General features: G+C 40.4%; 2 protein-coding genes across 10 annotated transcripts in view; one reads left to right on the top strand and one right to left on the bottom strand.

Moving 5' to 3' along the window:
* LOC309339744 (uncharacterized protein) overlaps nt 1–4303 on the top strand; it is a 28329-nt gene extending 24026 nt beyond the window's left edge. For all 9 annotated transcript variants that reach the window (XM_081858094.1, XM_081858089.1, XM_081858091.1 and 6 more), the window contains 2 exons: nt 1651–1798; nt 3255–4303. In XM_081858094.1, the coding sequence (XP_081714220.1) occupies nt 1651–1798; nt 3255–4080 (974 nt within the window). In that variant the 3' untranslated portion in view covers nt 4081–4303. The remainder of the gene's footprint in view (nt 1–1650; nt 1799–3254) is intronic.
* Nucleotides 4304–4990: 687 nt separating this feature from the next.
* Nucleotides 4991–24096, bottom strand: part of TUBGCP3 (tubulin gamma complex component 3) — a 54697-nt gene continuing 35591 nt past the window's right edge. The window contains exons 14-22 of the mRNA XM_081858074.1: nt 23504–23693; nt 19926–20061; nt 18129–18197; nt 14881–15016; nt 8103–8191; nt 7808–7939; nt 7302–7442; nt 6658–6774; nt 4991–6070 (exon numbers count right to left, since the gene is read on the bottom strand). Coding sequence (XP_081714200.1) covers nt 5912–6070; nt 6658–6774; nt 7302–7442; nt 7808–7939; nt 8103–8191; nt 14881–15016; nt 18129–18197; nt 19926–20061; nt 23504–23693 — 1169 coding nt within the window. The 3' untranslated portion in view covers nt 4991–5911. The remainder of the gene's footprint in view (nt 6071–6657; nt 6775–7301; nt 7443–7807; nt 7940–8102; nt 8192–14880; nt 15017–18128; nt 18198–19925; nt 20062–23503; nt 23694–24096) is intronic.

The following is a 24096-nucleotide window of genomic DNA, read 5'->3' as shown; positions in this document are numbered from 1 at the left end:
CCAAGAGTGCCTTCTACCAGCTTTAGCTGAAATGCCAGCTAAGAACATTCCTGGATCAGGACAACCTGGTCCACACTTTGGTAACCTCAAGACCTGATTACTGTAACACACTTTGTGGTGGGCTGCCCTGATATCTGGACCAGAAACTGTCACTAGTGCTGAATGCAGTGGCCAGGCTGCTCACAGGAGCAGGTCACTGACACATGCTGCTACTTTGCTGAGAGAGCTGCCCTGGTTGCCAACTTACTACTGGGCCAGTTCCAAGGTGCTTGTGTTTACCAGGAATTGAACCTTTAGTCTGGTAGGCTGTACCCTGGTGAGTTCCTTGGCAATAGAAGCCTGTGAGAAGTCATCCCTGTTGTCCTTTTCAGACTTTGGAAATTTTTAACCAACCAGTTTGTAGTGACATGTTCCCGACGTTTCTACCAGTGCTGTTACTATATTGTTTTTAGGTTGTTTGCTGCTTTAAGTGCCACTTGCATGTTTCTTCTCTGTTTTATTTAAATGTTTATAATTTAAACACAGATTCAAAACTTTTAAAGTTTTGTGAGGATCTAAAATCTAGACCTGCCTGCAAATCCTGGGTCACTTTAAAATATATTCTACCTGTGTTAATATCACAAGCATTTCAAGGTTGGGGTATCCAGTGAATATTGATAAGAAGAGAGGGGTGGAGGGTTTTTAAACAATGTGTTAAATTAGAATATCAAGTCACCATTCGGGGGGAAACAGCAGGAAAAGGAGAGGTGATTCGAGTTGCTGAATTTCCAGGTCACCATGGAAGGCAACTTGGGAGGAAAAGCCTACTTGCAAGGCTCGGCCCAAGAGTCTTCTATGAGCAGAGTGAAGTTTGGCCTCCAGCCTTCCAGGGAGCAGTTCCTTAAATCAGCCACTCAGCAAAGTCAGAGAGAATGTCTCGACTGCTTTGCTGGGGGGATGGAGACTGCTTTGAAGGGCTGCCCAGGTTGGTTCAGTAATGAGCAGAGCTATTTACTGTTTTGGGGGGATAAATAGCAGCTCCCGTGGGTGCTGAGGGGAGCTCACCCAGCTCCAATGCTGGCATTTAACACTCAGTTCTTTCTGGCAAGGCTTTTATTGACTTGAACGGAATCTATGTATGTTTGAATACTTTTTATTTATTAATTAAATATTGCAATGGCTGCTTATTACATTAAATGTATTTAGATGAGTAGGAGAGGATATTTTATTTATTTAATTGCCCTTCCAACTTTTTTCTCACTTGTGTGAGAATGCAAATACCTATTTCCACAGAGCAGATCCACCATCTGTGCACAGCTTATCGCCTCTATACAAGTTCTGAAACTCCATGGTGCCATTGACCCTGTTTGTGACTGTCTAGCAATCATGCGTTTGTGATTTTGTTGCCGATTCTCCCACATAATGGAAAAGAAAAAAGCAAGTAGGACTTGGGCGCATATTAGCTTAAACTTATGTGCACTTACCACAGCATTTACCGTAACTTAGAATAACTTTTTATTATTACAGCTATGCTGTATTGTACAGCTTTATCAGATTAGTTTTCAGCAACAAGGTTTTGACAACAGTGTTGCTAAGAATTGCAGTAGCGTTGAGAATGAAACATTGTTAAATTGTGAATAATATGATATGGTTCTGTGTTCGTCCCTTTAGGTATTCAGGGCAAGAGAAAAGCAAAAGCTGCAGACCTTAAAGACCTGCTAAAGCACATCATCATAGCCTGTGTAGCTGTCACTGGTTTGATCTTGACTGTAATAGTTGTTGTGCACATATACACTTCATTATTTGTGAAGAAGGAGCAGTAAGTCACTGTTTCATTCTCTCCTCCCTCTCATCTGTGTATAATTCAAATTGCTTCCTAACAACTTGCACCCAGTCCTTGACATTTGCGCCTACTTTAGAATGTTGATATAACGCAATGGGCGTAATTGACGCAGTACTAGATGCAGGCCAATCAAATACAATTTTTGCTGGCATAGCCATCTAAGAATCATAATATCCAAGTTGAATAACAACAGGCTTTATGATTCTGAAACCAGCATTAATTCATAATGGCAAAAGGCAAGATTTGCATGTCAGTTCAAAACACAGATACTGCTGTACCTTATTGCAGAACAATTCACTATAGCACACACTGCTGTGACTAGTGTTGCTCGATATGGTAGCACCCCCATCCTCGTGTGTTCTGCTTCATGTGCAGCTTTGGAAAATCAATAGTCTGCAGATTCTGGCCCATTTTCCACTGTCCTTTTCTTCCAGATGAAAGGCAAAAATGCTCCCTAGATTTAACAATGATTTACTTTGCTAATCGTTATTACATAACTGTGATAACCACATCCTTCTCCACACTCCCCGTTCTCCTCAGCACAGAATGTTTCATGATAGTTTGGATCTGCGGTGGGTTGAAATCCTCAGTCAGTCATGAAGATTACTCCGTGGATTGGGCAACTATCTTGGCCTAATCTCCTTCACAGAGATTTTAGCTCAGCACAGTTTAGGATTTATCTACCGTATTTTTTGCCCTATAGGACGCACTTTTTCCCCTCCAAAAATGAATGGGAAATGTGTGTGCGTCCTATGGGGCGAATGCAGGCTTTAGCTGAAACCTGGAGAGCCCCAGCGCCAGCCCCACAAGGTCAGGGGACAGCGGGGAGGCGGAACGCTGCCATCCCGCTGTCTCCCGATGTGGTTTGGAGGCTGACAGCGGGGAGACGCGTGCTTCTCCCCGCCGCCAGCCCCGCAAGCTCCGGGGACAGCGGAGAGGCACAGCGCGTCTTCCCGCTGTCCCCAGACCTGGTCTGAAGGCGGGCGGCGGGGAGAAGAGCGCTTCTCCCCGCTGCTGGCCCCACAAGCGCCTTGGGGGGGGGAATAAATTTCCCCCCCTTAATTTCCCCCCCCAAAAAAACTTGGTGCGTCCTATGGGCCGGTGCGTCCTATGGGGCGAAAAATATGGTATATAAAGCTGATCTAATCCTCTGTAACAAGGCCATACACTTAACGCAGCTCTTGGGACTTCAAGCTGGACATACCCTTCTTCTAACTAGGGAGTGCCAATGCAACCAAACTTATTTTCTTTTTCTTTGAGGTAGGAAGCAAGTTGGGGAATTGACAGCTCTCAGAATAAGCTGCCAATGTGTTTTCCTGAAGCAGCAGCAATGAGCAAGGGAGTGACTTGGCTGCTGTATCACTGTTTGATGTTATGGCTTCCTTTCATAAAAATATTTTTATCTATTAAAACAATTTCATCATTCTCTTAGGGAACCTGGCAAAACAAATGCTGACAAAAAAGGCGGACCTGACAAAAATGAAGTCACATCGGCCGAGAAAACCAGAAGCCAACAACCACATTACAATGTTGGCATTGAGGGAGCACAAAGCAAACAACCATATTACAATGCTGGCGTTGGGGGGACACAAAACCAACAACTGGAATATGCTGTTAACATTGTGGAAACAGGAAGCCAACAGCTAGAAGACAGCGCTGTTGGAACTGACAATCAAAACAACAACAACTTAAGTTCACCACCGGAAATGTTTTCATCAACAGATTGTGATTACATCAAAAAGCCTTTAGATCTCCATCCTGTCAAAGCTATGTTGTCCCCTAGCTCCCCACCAGAAGACACTGGCTTGCTGCTCCCAGTTGAACCTTCAAGGCACAGTGCCCATAATAGTTTGCCTTCATACAACAGCAGCACATGTAAGAACCTCAAACCTAGAACTTTCAGAACCAATCATAGCTCTTATAACAGTCCAGGAAATTATGGTAAATCCAAAGATCATGACTATAAAAGACTTCAAGCTAAAGATACTGCTTGTTACAAAACAAAACCAATCTGCCAAAGACCATCTAGGCATAGACCCAAATCCACAGAACCCAGAAGAGGACACAAAAAGGTTTCAGCTAAGCAACATAGCTACAGCAGCTCAAGTTGGGTTGAAGATCCTTCATCAAATGTTTCTGCTGCTTTAGACCCTAACAAAAACTCCAAGGAGTCAAGACTGTCCCAAGATGATGACTCAGACTGTGCATGTTTTCAGCATATCAAAGGTTCTTCTAGTACAGACTCATATTCGAATTAGAGCAGCACAGAGAGAAGGGACTTGTTGTTCAGTATGACTGCTGTCCAGAAGTGTGCAGTCCTATATTTTTACCATGGTTAATCATGATGGAACCCTATAGTATCCTGGAGAACACATGTTGCAATCATGCTATTGAATAATAAAAAATAGGTTTGGTGTTGGGTTACAGGAGTTGCTAATCTGGCTTCTTGGATTTGTCCAATTAAATTATTTTCTGCTTGAAGTGTTATATGTGCTCACATTATTTAACAGGCACTAATTCACATTTGGGGGGAGGGGGAGGATAGAAAAAAATAGAGCCCTGCACTCTGCAAGAACATGCAGTTCTTTGCAGCATGAGTGTCAAAGAGAAACTGTAACAGTATTAAGTATCTTAAGACCCACTGGCACTATTAATGTTGAAGCGAAGGAAAAATGTATTGCACACCCGAATACTAAGGGACCAGGAAGCTATTGCAGAGGGTTTAGCTTTTAGTGTTTTCCATTTTCTAAAAAATCCTTACTAGGAAACAAAAAAAAACCCATAGCCCAAGCACCTCGTAAGGGACATTATCTTACCACATAATCAGAAATAGTACAATATACTCTTGGCTCCACAACCTATGCAACTGAAATAATAACTTACAGAGCTTTCAGAAACAACTCTGTGACCCTGGAGCCAACAATCTCCATCTCTGAGGCACAGTGCAAGTGTGTTTTAGTCCAGAGGGTGCTGTCCATCCCCACCTTGGAGCCTGGCAGGATGAAGGGGAAAAGGAAGTATCTGTAGTAAGCTGGTCTCAGTCGTTTCATAATGTACACTTGACATTCTGCATGGGTATCGAGACAAGCTAAAGAAAAAGCGGCCCTATAATTCAGTAATAATTTTATTAAATCAGGCACTTTGTCAGTTAGAAGAAACAGAAAAAAGTTTGAAAGATAATTGTGTTTATTTTCTAAGCTTTTACCTGTGAATATAACAAATGGATAATTGAGTGATGATATATAGTGACTTTTTTTTTTTTACAAAAATGTTTCCCCCTAACATCTGGACAGCAATATATAAATATTTACAATGGAAAAATAGGCAAGGAAAGAGAAATAAGTAGTCTTCATTATCCAAATTAATTTCTAATACATCAGATTTGAACACAAAATACTTCATTCACATCTATTCAATATTTACATGTTTCATTACTGGAGATCACTGAGGTTTTAACTTCATTTCTACTATTTGTTGTGTTGGACTTCTGTTATGTCTCTAATATTTGTTTCTGTAAAGCAGTTAAAAAATTTCTGGAAAAATAAATCAGTTTTGAAAATGTTGAAACATTAATGTGTGTAATTTTAAGTGACTAATTTTTTTCCCACACAGTCAATACACCACAACACTGAAAAAGAAATAAGATAGATTTCTGGCCAGATTCTTAAACTGGCAGGTTTTAAAATAAAAGTGGTTTCTAAATTGAAATGGAAAATTACAGCCCTGCTTAGTGTAAAAGGAAACAAGTGTGTTTCTGCATGTGGATAAAATGTCCTGACGACAAATATCAATGATGGTGGAATGTGCTTTAAAAGCCACAAACAAAATATAGTTGGTTGATTAATGGACTACCAAAGCAAAATTGCAACAGTTTAAACCCATTTAGTAATCTCAACCATTAAATATAAAAAAATAAGCCATGTTGCTTTCTGCACAAGTGTTGCACAATCACATGACCGAAAACAGGTTGCTTGCGATAATGACAAACACCTATTGCATGCCATTTGGTTTTAGTATGCCAAGTTGACTGCCACAACCAACAACGGGTTACACATCCATGATCCTGGTTTACATTCATTGCAGGGAGATTTATATATGTGAATTACGCCGTCCTCTAGTACCCAAAGAAACCCTAAGCCTGGGCTCCCTAGCTTTATAATGTTCATTGAAATCCAATCGAAAGCTAAGAAATCGAAGACTTTCATCAGAACTGGTGGTCAGTAATACCAAGAACTGCTGCACAATGCCCTGAAAGAAAGAAAGAAAAACAGAGAAATTAGGCATTCATAAGAAGTCACACAAATGAACATGTGTAATGAAATAAAGGTGTGAAGCATGTCACTATTCCATAGCAATCCTTGAAAATTCCACTATATATAACAAGTAGAAACTGATCCACTGCAAGAGATGGGCAGCTCCTGCAATGCCCCGTCCTTATAAAAGCAGGTGAAAAGTTAGTGAATTTCCTGTCTTGAGTTTTGACGGGGCGGTTTTTAACAAAGCCAATCCACGAAAATTATTCTAGCGAGAATGCTTCGTAAAAATGTTGTCTACCTACAGTGGCAATGGTCAGCATAAACACAGACTCTGGAGTGCAATCATTTACGTAGGCACTTTTATGTCTGGGACAACCTCTATGGACTTGGTTCTTTATCTACTGAAGCCAAATGTCACATTCCCTAATGTATTCATAACATAACTTTTATTGTTATTGCCTTCTTCCAAATCCTGGAAAGGCTTGCATGCCGCATTAAGACAGCGTGCACTTTAAACCAGAAAACAGATACCGGCTATCAGTACGTCAATATTTTAAAAATTCCTCTTTTTAAAAATACCTGATAGAAATGGGTAAGTAGTCGCAGCTGTGAACACATTTTTGGTATTGAATCTTGAAATTCTTTAATCCTTTTAGTCTCCTCTTCCTCTTCTGAAGCCTTTACTCCCCATTCACCCTTAACAATATACATTGTAAAAAAGAAAAGAAAAAAACAGAGAAATTATCAGGTGCACATCAATAAATCTGAAGCCACATGCTAATTTTTGTTTTATTAAGAGGAAGTGCCTTAAATTTAGTTGGTGATCTCTTACGGTTATAAGCCAAGAAGTTAAGACAGAAGAAACTTTTTACAAACAATACATACCAAGCATGAAAAAGAATTTAATTTATGTTTTAATGGGGGGGGGGCAGAATTAAGGTTTGTCCATTGCAGCTTCTAGGTTACCCCAATCTGGGTTAAATGTACTGTGTAATCTAGGCATATGTACTTTCTTAGAAGCCCCACCGAGCATAGTGCAACTTACTTTTGAGTAAACATGCACACACTTGCTTTTCATATTAATACTTTATCCAAATACCTATTTGCTCAGTCTTTCAAAGAAAAGGAGGGGATATTTGGTATTGAATTGGTATTAAACACAAGCAGCCTGTTGTGTTCACAACGTTCTTGTGCTTAAAATGCCACCGAAAACTCCTTTGTACCTCAAGCTCTCTCTCTCTCTTTCTTTCTTCAAATTGCAACCGTAACTGCAACTCCTCCAAGGCAACGCGGTACAGGCCATCTTGGGCATTTTGAAACTCAAGAATCTGATCAAAGACGGCTCGAAGCTGGTTGAGCAGCATCTACAAAAAAAGTTGCAAAAGGAAGACAAAACCTCCAAAAATGAAACGCTCAAAGAAAAGCTAAGATTTGCCAGCCTATAAGAAACTGCTGAAGGATTGTTATATTTAATATCTCCTCCTAGAGCAAAGAGATACATGGAAAAATTGATTTCAGTACGGAGGTTCTCCCAGATCATTCCATAAAAGATTAAATTTACCAGGGCTCTAATCCTAAACTTTTTTTTTTGCTTGCAACGAAGACGCACTGAACGCAGTGGAATTCATCTCCGAATAAAACTCCATTGCGCGTTGCCAGAAATACTCTCAAAAGCATAAATAATTACAAAAATGTTTACATTATATATAAATAGGTAAATGAGACTTACTCTTGAGTCAGCATCCAGCAAACAGCGAGATATAATTGTATCTAAGAAAACTTCATGAGCCGCAATGATGTGATCCAAGTCTTGAGCCTGCTGAACTTTGTTCCACAGTTCATCCCATGAACATTCAAGCACCTATGGAACAAAACATCCAGCAATGAGATTCACTTTGTTTTAGAGACTGTTTAAATAGCAACTTCTCTGCTCTATACCTCTGTGACATAATTAAGCTCACGTCAATAAGAACGTTCTTCCAACTTCAAACAAACAAACAACAAAATGGATGGTTAAAGGGTACCTCAAATGTAATGTAATACTGCATTTGATGAATGAAATGGACCATTTCTGATGCCAGAACGTGACACTGATGCAGCACCCCAGAAAGTTCTGTAAGAAATTCAAAGAATATGTATATTAAAACTTAGAATGGAAATGTTCATCTAGCCATTATTTTTTAAACACACACACACCTGAAATACAACAGCTACCTGCACCCATCTTTGAAAGGAGTAAGACATATATAAATTGATAACGGGTTCTCAAAGAAAGGAGACTATATGTGGACTATCATTTTAATCTCAGTATATTTACGGCCATAAGTTCAGTATTTTCCAGAGGGGTAGCTATGATAGCCTCTGCCTGCAATAAATACACCCCCATATTAACAGAAAATATAATGCAGGATCAAACAAGAAAATGAAATTAATAGTATAGGTTGACAAAACTCTGGCGATCTGGTACAAAACAAGATTTGTAATCAAAAGGAATTAGAACGTGGAACAGAATAATAGGTAAAAGACCTTTGTGGCTGGGAAACAAAGTCTGCTTAGCACTGCTGTAACAGGTGGCAATCCACTAGCAAAGGAGCCTGAACAGAGCTCTTATTATGAGAAGGTTAATTTTTCTCAGCAACATATACAAAACATCAGATGCCTAAGCCCCCCCCTCTGGCTTGCCACAAGAGATTTGGAAGGACAAACTAGGAACTTTCAAGATACAAGATTACTTAGGAAAATATTTAACTAATGGTACAGTGAGTATAAATGTTAATAAATTGAGTCCCTCATAGATGAAATTGTGTGCTGGGGAAGGAATGCGTGACGTGGCAGAGCAGATGAAAATATTCCATATACAGCATGATTACGCATTATACAAAAATATCTCTTGTTTGTTCCGAAATGTCTCAAAAGCTCAGAGGCAAACTGGACTTCTCTCTCAACATTTTGGTTGAGGCACATCAGCACTACCCAATTTTGTCTTGGATTATAGGAGCAAACTGCATCAGAATGAATGAAGCAAACCAATGACTATACCAAGATGACAAAGATCTATACAGAGCAAAATTGCCAAGATCTATACAGAGCAAAAATTACATGAGAAAGAATAACCTGCAGCTATCTGTGGGGGAAATTTTTTTTTTTCCCAGCTGCCAGCCAGAAACAACCAGAAAATATATGGAATGAAGAGCAATAAAAAGTCTTCCCCCTAGAATAGTTATACTGGATATTTCCTAATAATTAGAAAATGTATACAGCAAAGAATTCCTGGTTAACAGAGAAATTGTAATAATAGGAGGCTGGAAGGGGATACTTCTAGATGCGGTTTGGATTCCAGATCACAGGGTTTGGAATAGGTTCCTTGCCCCACTCTTTTTGAGACTTACATCATTGTAAGCCCTGCTGGCTGAACCAGGGTAAATGACTTAATACCAGTGTATGTATGGCTCAGCTGAGGTGAAGAACATAGGTCAGCATAGCCCATGGGAAACCCCCAAAATCTGCTGAACTCAAACTCTCTCATCCCCATGAATTTTGCGTTTGGATCATGCTGTCAAGATCTCTAAACTAGGGATATAATCCTAATATAGGTGTTAGAGCCATTAAACACAACAAGGCTTCCTCCTGAGTTAACATGCTTAAATTCTGAGTCTGCATGCTTATTAGTATGAACTGTAAACAGTAATAGTCAAAATAGTGGCTACGGCAATTGGGAAAATTGACTAGGTGATACCAAGGTGAAGGTTATGGCAACAACAGCCTATGAGAAATCATGAATTGTGGTCAACAGGGATTGCTGGAAAAGCCGCAGAAAAGGAAGTATCACACAGATTGCTTAATTCTGAACTGAAGCTCAGTTATGATGGATCTTCATCATTTTTCTTATACAGCCTTTGCCTGTTTGTTTTTTTCTTGGTCCAACTCTCTTTTAAAAGGTGCTGTGGAACCAGAATGTCTATTTAGGTGAATTCCAAGAATAATGTTCTGAAAAACAATCACATTGAGTTACTTCAGTTCGAACATGAATCTCTACTTATTCCTCTCCTTTATATACCTTAGCACTTTCCGTCTCATTACATCTTGTTTGTTAAAAAGGCAAATAAAATATGACAGTGGCCTTCTCTTTAATCAATAGCAGACATTCTTACCCAAGGCCACTAATAGCTCCATGGTTATACAGGGGTTTTCATGCATGACCCAGGCCAATATTCTAACTCCTGATCCACCCTACTGTGAATTAACATAGATATGTGACTGTCATATAATAGGAGTCCTGCCTGGTGGCTTCCTTTCCAGGGGCTATTTATGTTCATCATTGGAAGATAGAGCCTGCCTTTCCAGTGCATGATCCTCAGAGATTACAACTCTCTTTTGGGAGAGAGTCACTAAAATGCTTAGGCCAAACTTTGTGGGGAAAGGAGATAAGGCATTGTCAGTCAAGGGTACTCAAGTGTGGAACAAGCTTCAAGAGGAGATAAGGCCATGCCAAAGCTTCCCTGTTTGCACAGCATGCTACCAAACCCACCTGTGTGCCACAACCTACCTGTGACATAGAAAGGCCAAACCATTCTTTACTGTGTTTGATATTCCTGCGCTCTCGGATAACACATATGTAAAATTTGCAGCGCATATGGGAAAGAAAGAAACAGCCACAAAACCCAGAAGGAAGGAATCGTATGTGGACTCAAGTGTGCAAGACAAACACCCAGTAGCAGCACCAAGTAGTGAGTCCAGCTTCTTCAGTGGGGTTTCATGACCTCCTCTTAGTGTTATGCTAAAGATCCCACTTAAAGAGCAATACTGCCTAAAAAGTGAACACTGCAGATAAAAAAACCCCGCATTTATAGATAAAACAAGAACAATGATAAAAGTTGCAACTTTTAACTGGTAAAAACATTTCTCCATTACTGATTTCAGAGAGCCAATTGTTCCCTAAATGGATTGTTTTAGCTTTCCAAATGCCTGGCTGGGAATCACCTTCTTGGCTGCTAACAATAGAAATTCTAGCAATTTTCAGCGACTCTTAAGGGGTTTACGTTCCCTGTATGCACAAAGAAGTGTTACACGAGAAGAGTTAAGGACTTCTGTTTTGATATATTCTCCAATTAATTTAGGATTGCATCCCAGGAGTCTGTCAAGTGAGGGCAGCCGCATCACATGTATAAATACCTTTTCCTAACAACCATGCCAACAGTTTGCAGTAAATTTGCTGCAAATAAAACTTTTCACTGGGACTGGGTATTATTCCCTCATTTTAAATAAACCCTCCCAACAGTGCTAGGCTCTGACATTAGACGCATTTTCTCATCCTAGCAGAAGAATTTCACCTAGACCCCTGTCCTCCAGAAAGCTCTCTGTACCTGCTCTGCTTTGTAGCCCAGGTTTATATAACGAAGTTTGTATTCTTTGTAGCCAAGTTTAAATAACAACTGATGCAACCAAGAGATCGAGCCCATAGAATTCCTAACTCATGATTGCCATATAATAACTCTCTGTAAAATCTCTAGAGGTTTGAGTCTTAACAGATCACTGGATGATAATGGTTTATTATTTGCAAAACTATAGGGGTATGTAACACAGGAGCCTTTAGCTCACAAATCATTCTAGTTAACAATTCATTGGAATTATCCTGAACATCCAACATCTACAATGCCCTTCTTTTTGTCATGTTTCAATATGTTTACCTGCTATATTTTATTTTCTTACTGCACAATTTCCTATGTATCTATCTAGATGTTTGTCCCACTGAGTTCAACAGGGCATACTCCCAGAAAGGTGGGTAGAGAATTTTAGCCTAGGAAGACGGGAGGGAGGGAGGTAATTCTAGGTGGAAATTTGGACTTCCATATTTTCCACATTTGCACTGTCCAGAAAGTGAATAGAGGCCAAAGATGCTATTTTATTCACTTGTGTCTGTCATAACAAACATTCCAGGTTTCCTTGGAAATTTTTGCTCTCTGTACTTGAACAATTTATTTTTTAGCTTGTACTCACTTTAAAGTCAAAGATATCCCTCAGGTAGGCTGTGTCATACTACAGGCATGCATTCTGGATTGCTAACATTCTTCGCTTTATATCTTGACTGAATTCTTTTTCCTAGACATAACATGTGAAAATCTTTGCCTAAAGAGTCATGCACGATTCAAAACCTTGCATGATTGCCAGCAGCTGCAGTTGATAACGAATGCTAGTTTTACCAGGTTTCCACTGCATATTCAGTTCTGGCAGTCACTCACAAAGAACTTTCCATCTCCCTGGTTTGATTCTTATTTATATATTAATTAAAACATTTGTATACCAACCTACTGGAAATCCAAAGTGACTAACAATGCCCAGAAAACAAACAAACCCAGAATGTGATGTGCATAAAATCCCATTCACAAAAGCAAGAAAATGCATATAATTCTATGCCAAAGCAGGGCTTAACCCATTTAGTCTAAAGACTAGTTCAGTTTAGTATCACAAATGGCAATACATACATCAGTACTCTGCAAGCCTGGAAGAGAGTTCTGGAGCTGAAAAAGGCACTGGTCAATAAAGAACCGTAATGCTCTATTGCCCCCTCAAGGCTATTTCAAAAATTTCATCGTTCTTATTAAACCTGCAGAACTGTGTTGTTGTTTTAAAAAAAATCTTAGTAAACAGACTTCCCCACTGAAACTCTTTCATTATAGAAAATATACTCACTACATAATAATATTTTCCAGTCACACAACATTGCTACAGCCCACGAATGCATACAGCTCAGCAGCAGCCTCAAAAACAAAACAGAGAGAGTACAGCCAAGCTAAGAGAGAAGAAGGGGAAGAAATGAGCCTATGGCTTTGAAAATAAGCAACAACTCTTTGAGCTACCCCTGGCCCACTGAACCAGACATGGGCACCTGGCCACATAGACCAGGGAGTATTTGCAGATATTTAGGAGCAGTGTCCTTTTACCCATGACCACACAAACTTGATCCACCAACCAGAGCCATGAGCAAACAACTAGGTAGTTTGCTGCTTAATTTATTGGAAAGGTGGATTGAAAAGCATTCTGAGTTATATGTAGGTCACTAATCTCATTTATTGAAGCCTTTCAGCTAGAACAGAGGTTCTCAAACTGTGAGCTCCATTCAGGTAGTCTATTCAAAGGTTCCAGAAGAATCAGGAATATCAGTAGCTAACCCTGCTCTTGATTTATTTTTTCTTGATAATGGATACGACTATCTTGACCACAGCTGGATTTACCAACAGTCTAACAAGGCCCTGAACTAGGGGCTCTTATTTTTATACTATATTGATGCAATCTACTAATTTTGCTGTAAAACTGATCAATTAAAAGTCAAGGCTGTGGTCATTAAAATATCAGTTATGTATGGGTTTTGATCTGTAGAAAAAAGTTTGAAGGGTCTACTGAGTCCTAAAACAATATTGAAAAGCTCAGGGGCTGGGGGACAGCTTGAACATTTCTGAACATATTCAGAAGACCCACTAAGAAAACCAGAGACCTATCTAACCACAATCACAACAACAATTATATATAGCAATGCAGTAAGCAGAATATTTTAAGCATCCAATGTATCTTAGTGGTGCAACAGACTCATATTGCGTTAAGGGAAAGGAGCTCAGATATGTTCATGATCAAGGTGAAATTTGAATTCAGAACTTTTTTACTCAGGTCGCAATCCTAAAACACACATTAAGTAGGAAATAACAGCATGAAATACAATGTGATTTACTTCTGAGTAAACATGCATAGGATTGTGTGGCCCTACACACCCTACCGCACTAGCTGCTGTCAGTCTACAGAGGAAATGAAGTCAAATTACAAGTCAGTAACAGAATAAAAGACACAAGTTTGTTTGCCTCAATACCCCACCAAAGGTTTGTGGGCCATTTCAACATCACATTGTGCTAAGCATGTTTTTCATCACCACCAACTGCACATTGGCCATGATTCCCCAGCTTACGTGATACCTGGCTACCTACTGCAGCCATGGGATACATACAATGGCAAAGGGGTGGTTGCTGCATTGACATTATGCTTTCCACGTAATATTATGTGTATCCATGTAATAAACTTTAGGGTAGTGCACTGGATTTGGACAAATCCCAAATCCTGAGCTGAAGAAAGACGCCTCAGAGGACTTTTAGGTGTATCGAAGGCAAAAGTGGAATCTGTATGAGGCAGCACAAGTTGAAGTGGCCGATGCTGAAGTGCTTTGAGGAACAATGGCAATCCAGATGAAAAGAGAATTCTGAAAATGTCTGCTAAAAGCTACAGCAACGTCTCTAATCTCACCACATAAGGAATGATGCCAGGATGGAGTGATGGGGAAAGGGAGAGCAAATAGGAGAGTGGGCAGAGGGTGACCTCTCTTGTGACCAACACGTCAAGCTTGTAACCAGAGGGAAACTCTTTACCCAGAAAGCGAATCCCATTTTGTTCTCTCCCTTGCCTATTTATTTATTTACCAAACGCAATATACTTACTCGAATGAAGACCTCCGAGTGGCTTACAAAGAACCATCAACTTTTTAGGTGCCTGGAACAAAAGCCCCTATCCTATTTGTGTGCAATCTGGCAGTTTTGTTACCAGGATTACAAAAAAACATGGAAATTAAGTTATTGTTAACTTAAAACAAACCACCCTAAAAAATAACATAACATCTGCCCTTGCAGGAAACCTTCTGAAATTTGGAGAGACTTCAGCAGTACAAATAAATTTCTCTCACACACAAAGCAACCTATAAGGAGGTTTGGTTTGAAAACAATTGTTTGTGTAATTTTGCCGTAATACGGTTGGTTACTCCCTTACCTGGCATATTTTTCAGAAGCTTTGCATTACACATATGTCCTTTCCATATGTCTGTGAGAATATATTCCATCCGTTTTGCCCTCCACAAGAAGTTGAACACCCTCAGATAGTGGCTCATGCACTCACGGGTGAACACCTGCAAAAATGAGCAACACAGAGATTTTAAGTGCCTTTAATGCTGCTGCTTTACTTGCTTCCAGGGTCTCTGGATAGCTTCACAGAGCAACCAACTGACACTTGAGGTAGAGTTAAGATATTTACAACAAGATTTAAGCAAGATCCAGTCCATCAAAAGTCATGGGAAGTCCATACTGGCATACAAGGACTTCTGTGTGAAGCAAGGTGACAAGACAAATACAGAGGTAGAAAAAAAGTGTTCCAGGTTCAACCTCTAATATTACTGCTTAAGTTATCTGTGCAGCATTTAGAGCTTGTGTGGTGGTAAGAGTGTTAGACTAGGACCTGGGAGATGAAGCTTCAAATCCACCACTCAGTCATGAAGCTCACTGAGTGACCTTAGGCCAGTCACGGCTAAAAAATTGGCTGCTGTTTCTTTAATGCTTAAAAAAAAGCTGGGTCAGCATGAGTCAGTGGCCTGCACCAGGTTGTATATATAGAGTGAGAAATGTTAGTTGGTTGGTTGGTTGGTTGGTTGGTTGGTTGGTTGGTTGGTTAGTGAAAGCTAGTAGTGTTGATGTGTGTACAGTTGGTCAGTCGCTTTTGCAGAAAGACCTTTAAGAATAAAAGCAGAAAGTACTCTGCAAGGATACTCTTCTCGTGGACTCTTTTATGCCAACAAGGGTCCGAGGACCAGGCTGAGGCAACAAAGGGAGGTCAGAACCCTTTCTTTTCTTTTTTTACAAACAATGACAACCTACACCAGGTTGATGTGAGCATAAAGTGGGGATATGGAGAACCTTGAATGCCACTTTGAGCTTCTTGGAGGAAAGGTGAGATAAAAATGTAAAAATAGAAGAAGAAACACTTCCATTTGCACCATGTCAACCCAACTCTGCCTACACATGTTGGAGTCTACATGCACAGAGGACTGTGCAAACCTTTCATCGTACACACAGACAATGGGTACACGGACAGACCACACCTGCTGCCACTGTCCTTAGACTCACACAGGGCAGTCCTTAGACTCACACAGGGCAGTCCATTCCAACCAGATGGAGAGAAGGTGAGGAAGAGAGCCATTAAATCTCTCCCCTCCTTGTCTAGAAATAACTCAGGTTTAAAAACTGAACCTGGCCATGGGGTTACTGATGGAAGAATATGGCAGGTGGCTGAGATGCAGCTGTCGGGATCAAGCTCAAGTACAACTAGATCCTCCTTTTGCTTGATCCTTGCTGCCCTAAAATAGCAATGCTTAAAAAATACTGAAATGCAACACTCCTCCTTGTGAATGTCACTGCCTCATCTACGATATCTTTTCCCTCTGAAAACACAGGAAATTAAAAAGAAAGCACATGTTAAAATTAGGGAGGGATTTCAGATCTGATCAACTGGGCATTGAATTAATTTTGGAACAGAAAGCAAGAACCACTAAATTTCCTCCCCCCACCTGACTACACAGGAGAAGCTAGGAGCTACACAGCATCAAGGATCAAGGGGACATCCCATTATCCTAACTGGCACAAACTCTTATGTATTGAAACCTAGTATTCGGAATTTTCTTACTGGCTTACCAAAAATGCATGGAAAATTATGGCTGAGAGTATAACTTGCCCAGGACCAATCAGTCAGTCCATGGCTAAGGTTATAGGGAGGACCAAATTTCAAACTACAGGTCTACATTCTATTTACAGGTTCAAATTCTATTGTTTATATACCGTATTTTTCGCTCTATAGGACACACTTTTTCCCCTTCAAAAATGAAGGGGAAATGTGTGTGCGTCCTATGGAGCGAAGACGCCATAGCCCCGCAACCCTCTCCCAGCTGGAGAGGTGACAGCGGCTATGGCAGGAGCCTATATACCCACGGGCCACCTCTCCAGCCGGGAGAGCGCGTGCAGGGCTAAAGAAGCCATAGCCCCTCGACCCTCTCCCGGCTGGAGAGGTGACGCGCAACTATGGCAGCAGCCTCTCCGCTGCGTCTTTCCGCTGGTCCCTGACCTGCTCTTTGGGGCTGGTGGTGGGCTTCCCCCCGCCAGCCCCAAAGAGCAGGTCGAAAGGAACCTGAAGCCTGGAGAGCGAGAGGGGTCGGTGCACACTGACCCCTCTCGCTCTCCAGGCTTCCAAGGTATGCACCTTAAACGGCACCTTGTTTTAGAGCGGGAAAACAAGAGGGGGAAAATTCTCCCCCTCTCTGCGCAGCGCCTCCTGCCGCTTCGCTGAAGGGGCGCTGGGCAGAGAAGGGGAGAAATTTTTTTTCTTGTTCTCCCCCCTCTAAAACAAGGTGTGTCCTATTGTCCGGTGCGTCCTATGGTGCGAAAAATACGGTAGTTGCATTAAAGCTTTACAGATGTTAGGATGCCTTCCATTACATTTTTCTTCTTTACCAAAGATGGATTGCTGTTTTTTGTTTAAAAAAAGAAGATATCAAACAGTTAACAATATCCTAAATATAAAGAAATTGGTTACACAGCCCTGCAACTACTTACAATCTACAGAGGAAAATCAGAGCATGAAAAAAATAGATTAACAAATTAGGAAAGTGAGATATTATCTTCCTTTCACTAAACTATACATACCTTGCTGGTCAAACTCTCACTTCTGACACCTTGTTCAGAAAGCAATGCTATTCTTTACATATAGTAAAAGCATTCTGAACAATAGTGCTGCTATTTTCTCATCTGTTTTAATGAATACTACACATCAGATTTTATTTAAAGAGTACAAATAGGTTCCCCTAAAATACATCTCACAGTTCTTGCAAATTATCCCAAATTAGTTGCTACAGTTTCAGAATAATGGATGAAAATGAAAATCCATTTATTAAGTACTTTCTAAAAATCTCCGACAGAACAAATGAATTATTTATTTCAAATAATGAAAGTCTTAAAATGTAGCATTTTAACACTCATTAATAATTTAGGAAAATTGAGAGTTTGGCTATACTCTTAATACAATGGGTACATCCAAGATACCAAGCAGTCTCTTTAATCATGCAATGCTAAAAGTACAAAGGCTATTTTAGTAACAAAGTATTTAAGTGAAGTAAGTGGGGGTGGGGGTGAAAATTGACAAACTGAGATAGATATAGATATAGAGCTAGAGATACAGAAATATACATATATCCTTACTGTTGCAATCGGTCCGTCAACATGATAGTCTAAGCTGAAAACATCCCAACCAGTATCACCAGGAGACACCTTAAAAAGAATTATCAGCATTTAACCAAAACACATATATTGTTATTTAGCTGTTTTCCAATAGTTATTTAGCTATTAGGAATGACCCTGTTTTACTTTACTCAATCAAAATTGGTTGGGAGGGATTCCCCCCTCCCCATACTTTCTTATTGGGCACAGAATGCAAGTCTGAAATTGGGAGATACCATGTTTATCAGCTCACAGGGTATGGGAGGTCCCGTAGAAACCCTTTCTAGGAACAGTGGTACCTCGGTTTACGAATTTAATCTGTTCCGGAAGTCCGTTCTTAAACCAAAAACGTTCTTAAACCAAGGCGCGCTTTCCCTAATGAGACCTCCCGCCGCTGGTACCCTTCCGCCGTTTGGACTCTACTCTTAGACTGAGGTAAAGTTCTCAAACCAGGACACTATTTCTGGTTTTGCAGAGTTTGTAAACCGAATAATTCATAAACAGGGCTGTTCTTAAACCGAGGTACGACCGTGTTGTCATTGTATATCCAGGTCAGCAGGGAGAAGCACATATAAACATGAAAGAACCATGTCCTCCCTAGTACAGTGGTACCTCGGGTTAAGAACTTAATTTGTTCTGGAGGTCTGTTCTTAACCTGAAACTGTTCTTAACCTGAAGCACCACTTTAGGTAATGGGGCCTCCCGCTGTGCCGCCGGAGCACAATTTCTGTTCTCATTCTGAAGCAAAGTTCTTAACCCGGGGTAATATTTCTGGGTTAGCAGAGTCTATAACCTGAAGCGTATGTAACCTGAAGCGTCTGTAACCCGAGGTACCACTGTACTAAGTGGGATAGTACACCTCCTCAGCACATCCTTAAAAGGACCACATCAGGGTAAGTTCAGTAGCACTATAACCATAATCTAGAATGAAGCACACTTCTGACCCCTGAAATAAGGTGGCTTAGGTATGCTGAACCTATACTGATCAGCAATTGCACCAGGCTGCAGATGGAAAGAGATGAGAGCGAAAGGCCTCTCCATCAGTTTTAATGAAAGAGGGGCTACATCCAAGCTCCTTCCTCAACTGCCGTCAGCAGCTATTCCATCAGGCTACGGGCAAGGGACAGATAGGGAACGGCAGGGCCTCTTCATCTGCTTTCTTAATGAGCAACGCCTGACTCCTCTTCTTGAAATCTTTCCATTCTACCTAGTCACTCTGTAACAAAGATAAAGTGCCTGAGTTTGCTTTTTCCCTTCCCCAACACAGCCCCCTTTCCTTTTGTGTCATGTCTTTTAGATTGTAAGCCCGAGGACAGGAACAGTCTTATGACAGACATTTGTAAGGGGTTCTGGGAGCCTTTTTCGGTTGAAGAGCAGGGTTTAAAAAAATTATTTAAAATAAATAAATAAAATAAAACTGGACTGTAGCCCTAATTTTTATAAACACACACAGCTATAAGTGTAATCTATCTATAACTGACAAAAGAACACACTGTTACCATTGTAAACTGCACAGAAAGCCTTGCATTGTGGAGCGGCACTCAAATGCCATAAACAAAACAAACAAATAAAAAACCAAAGCTCCTTTTCAGAGAAATAATAGTTAAGAACTACACTGACAGATGAGAAAATCAGATTTTGTGTGCAAGACAAGGCAATGCTATTTTCCAATGCTGACCTCAGATGCCATTTTAGCAATTAAAAAAAAATTTAAAACAAGCCAATATTCTCGTAATATGCTAAAGTGTTTTTTTTGTTGTTGTTGTTGTTTTAAAGTACCTCCAAAAGTCTGACATCCAAGCGTTTGAGGATCTCAGGGTTATCAAACTGTGCATTTGTTGCCCTGACAGCTGTTTCCAGGATTCCTGTCAGATTATGCTGATACAAAGTGGTAGCTGGTCTTGCAAGCTCTGGCCTAAAATAATAAAAGGGAGATAAATGGAAAGATAGATACACAATTTACATAATAGCCCAGTTGTCATCTAGCTGCAGGCGCAATGGACAATATATTTGCAATATATTTTGAGCCCACACAATAGTGAACAGATTATCCTTTCCAAACAGTGAGCTATCAAATGTTTGTGTGTGTGTAATTACGAGTATTTAAGCTGAGGATTTCCACACACAAAAATGACCCTGCACGATATGCCTGTGCTCCTATGAGCCAGGGACCAGTATGACATTCAGCTACAGCTGCACACCCCTTAGCAACCTTCTCAAACAGAGTAAATTCACACAACTTTTCAGGGCATGGGCAGCTGCTCAGTGCTGGAGCACTTGCCTTTTCAGATTCAATCCTCAGCATTCTGGGTAGGGATGGGAATGCCCTGTCTCAGAAACCCTGGAGAGACACTGCCAGTCCATGTAGGAAACACTGAGCTAGATGGACACATGGTCTGACACGGTATATAAAGCATCTTCCTAAGTCGTATGTTCCTATGTTTTTCGGATTTGGAAGAGGTGGGTTGTTAGACTTGCGAGCAACTGTGGAGGACTCCGCACCAGGCCACAATGTCACAACTCACTCAACTCAGCAGTACAGTGGTACCTTGGTAGTCAAACGGCTTGGCTCCCGAACAAATCAGCTCCCGAATGCTGCAAACCCAGGAGTGTTCCAGTTTGCAAACGTTATTCAGAAGCTGAACATCTGACATGGCATCCATGGCCTCCAAGTGAGTGCAGGAAGTTCCTGCAGCCAATTGGAAGCCACGCCTTGGTTTTTGAATGATTTTGGGAGTCATATGGACTCCCAGAATGGATTAAATTTGAGAACCAAGGTACCACTGTACTCAAGTCCATCATGGTTTTTCTATTCAGTAATATCCTTTTGGATAGGTAGGAGGCAACCAATTTTTTTTTAATAGTTTTCTTATTTAAAGAAGTTCCCATAATCAAGCTGACAGGGTTTTGTGGAAATGCCGATAATTAAACTTAGGGTGGGGAAAGAAGAAGGTTAAGCTTGAGGGAGCATTGACAGGAAAGTGGCTTTCGTTTCAGAACAACCGCCTCTGTCTGCATATTTGAGAAACAACCACTGTTTAGACCAAAAACTGCAGTAACAATGTCAAGATTTGGTCAACAACCCTAAGTTCTAAAAGCATTTCAAAAGAGTAATAAAATGAAAGCAAAATCTCTCCAAATTCTAACAAGTAACTTGGGCATTTCAGTTTAAATTCTATCACCAAAGAAAATGGAGGGTTCTAAGCTAACGTTCTCGATAAACTTGAAACAGTAAATTTAAAATTCCACGTCAAAAGATATTTCTTTGCACTAAAACATGCCCCTTCGCTGCTTGACGCACCAAAGCGTACTGATTTCACGTCTCATCATTATGCTGCTGCACTTTAGTGCAGAGATGCTACATCAATTCAGCTCTTGGACAAACAGACATCTCTTTGATGTCTGGCAAGTAAATGGACTCTTTTGTAATGAAAAATCAGCATTATGGTGGGGAAAAGGAATGCGACGACATGCAGGAAGCCTGCCTTTATACTTTAAAAACCCCATCCTAAGGGAAAGCCCAATATGCTTTTAAAAAATACTGGCACCAAGGGAGGCAGATGTGGGGGTTTGATGTTAAATACAGGATCTAAGTTTAAAAGCTGTAGATTTAAGTGCACATTTAAGGTGAATATATTTTGATATGTTCATCAAATGTCAGTCTTCACTTTCTGCTGATCAGAATGTTATTCAGTGGCAGCAGCTACTGAATAGTTAAAGCCCAAGCAAATCTGAATTTAGGTCCCTAGTACTTCTAGATTAGCCTATAAGTGGAATGAGACAAAGAGAACTGGAAAAGCTGAAGGTTGGGGGGTTATACGGTAAAGCAAAGTACCAACTTTAAGTTATAAGTCTATGGTTTCGCTACTGTTTCTCCAGAACAGCGCAACCCATTACCTCTCCAACAAACAGGCCAGCACACACAAAATGAGATACCCACTGGTAGTCTTGAGCCCTGCCCTTCACCGGCCTTAGCCTATTCTACAGATAAACGCTGTAGATGTTGTTTGTGGGGTTGGGGAGGGACACCGCAACTGTGACACAACATCAATTAAACGTATGCACACAAGACTCTAAAAATGCAACTGGAGATGAACACTATACACACGGTCAACCAACAGATGGGAGGTCAGGCACATAGAAGATGCAAGACAGACATGCTGTTGCCATGCTCATACACAATGAACACAAAACTAGAATGGCTGCTCTGCAAAGAGCAAAAATATTTCCAGCAATCGTAGAATTGTAGAGATGGATTGCAGGAAAGTTTTGCCCAACGTGGGGCTCAAACCCCTTGATATTAAGAGTCTAATGCTCTACTGACTGAGCTATCTCCCTTGGGTGTACTTAGTCGCCTGCACATTGAAATACTGAAAAACTGAAAGGATTTGTGCTATTATAAAAAGGATGGTAATCCTAAATAAAATAGGACACAATAGAAAGGGAAATGGGAGAAGGAGATAAGAGCAGAACCTCTCCCAGTCCTTCAAAAGTTGTAATATGCTGCCAACTATGTCTGGGGCTAAGGAAGTCAAGTAATAGATTACACCTGTTCTTCACCCTCATGTATGTGTGTGTAAAAGTCTTGTTGCATAATGTTTACAGTCATTAAATTTGTGGCCATTAAGCATGGACATGGTTTAATAACAGATTATACATTTAATGATGAGCTGGTTCATATGTCACGGTAAACTAAGTAGAAATAAGCCATGGCTTATAGTGAATAATAAGGGTGTCGTTGCATGCTACTCACTTGCTCCTTAACAGTCAAGCAGTCCTCAGTCAAAAACTGTCAATTGTTTAACGGAAGAATTGAGCAGCGTACAACAGGACACTGCTCACTCAGGGCAAGCCATGGTTTGTTTCTCACTGTGGAATTCCAGATTATAGGTTGTGTCCAACAGCTATTCCATTAGTGCAAGGACTTCTGCTTGTGCAATGGAACTTCCCCAACCTCTCCCCCATGCACCCCCAAACCCTAACCACCCAGAGCAGATTTGGGGGTGCAGGGAGATTGGAATGGCTTTGTTGGGCACAACACTATTGATACCATTTATTTGTGGAAGAGCAGTGTTTTTCAACATCTGGCAATTCTGTTCCACTTAGAACCTAAAAGAACCAAATACTACCCAATATAAAAGCTAAAGCATTGCTTTGTTAATACTATATACTGAACCTAAAGCAGCATAACACAACACTGAACATGTTAATAGAAGCAATAAAGTACATTTGTATTTTAATCATAAGTTTTATTGTTGGACCAGAGGTTTAACAAAACCCTATTTTGGATTTCAATCAATCTTCTCTTCCAGTACAAACATTTAAATTCAATAACATTACAATCCACATTCACTTACTTAAGCAAGTCCATTAAGTGCCTGATAAAATCTCCTTGACCGAGAAGTAAGTAGCGCCTCATGGCCTGCATGTGCTCCAGTAAATTGTACTTTTTATTGAGAACATCTAGCAAGTATTTGCTAGTCTCAAAATATGCAGCATCTATTTTTCCCTGAAATGCGTTTTCCAAATCTGTGAACATTTCAGCAGCTGTTACAAGAAGAAGAAAATGGTTACCGAGACTGCAGATATGTACTCTTTTAATATATATATATATATATATTATTAAATGAGAGCAGTGTACAATTACTGAATTTCACCTCTGAAAACACATAATTGACTTGAGTTTCTACACATTAGTTCAGCAATACCATGGCTTGCTAGGGAATGGGAAGGGATAGGATACATCTGAATTTTATAGGGCCCTAAATGCAGAATTTTCAGAATCCGTTATCTTCTGAAATAAAATATTCTACCAACACAAAAGCTACAGTAACTACTTCATATTCTTAAACTGTAAGAAACATTTTAGAGATAGCTTTGCAATACTAATGCTAGTGCACCCTACTCAGATCGTGCCCACCCAGCTCTTCCTTTTGCCAAGCTGGAAGGA

The sequence above is a fragment of the Podarcis erhardii genome (genome assembly GCF_964252035.2).
Source record: "Podarcis erhardii genome assembly, chromosome: 4".
Taxonomy (NCBI): domain Eukaryota; kingdom Metazoa; phylum Chordata; class Lepidosauria; order Squamata; family Lacertidae; genus Podarcis; species Podarcis erhardii.
The sequence above is the reverse complement of the archived record's forward strand: the minus strand, read 5'-3'. Positions and strand labels throughout refer to the sequence as shown.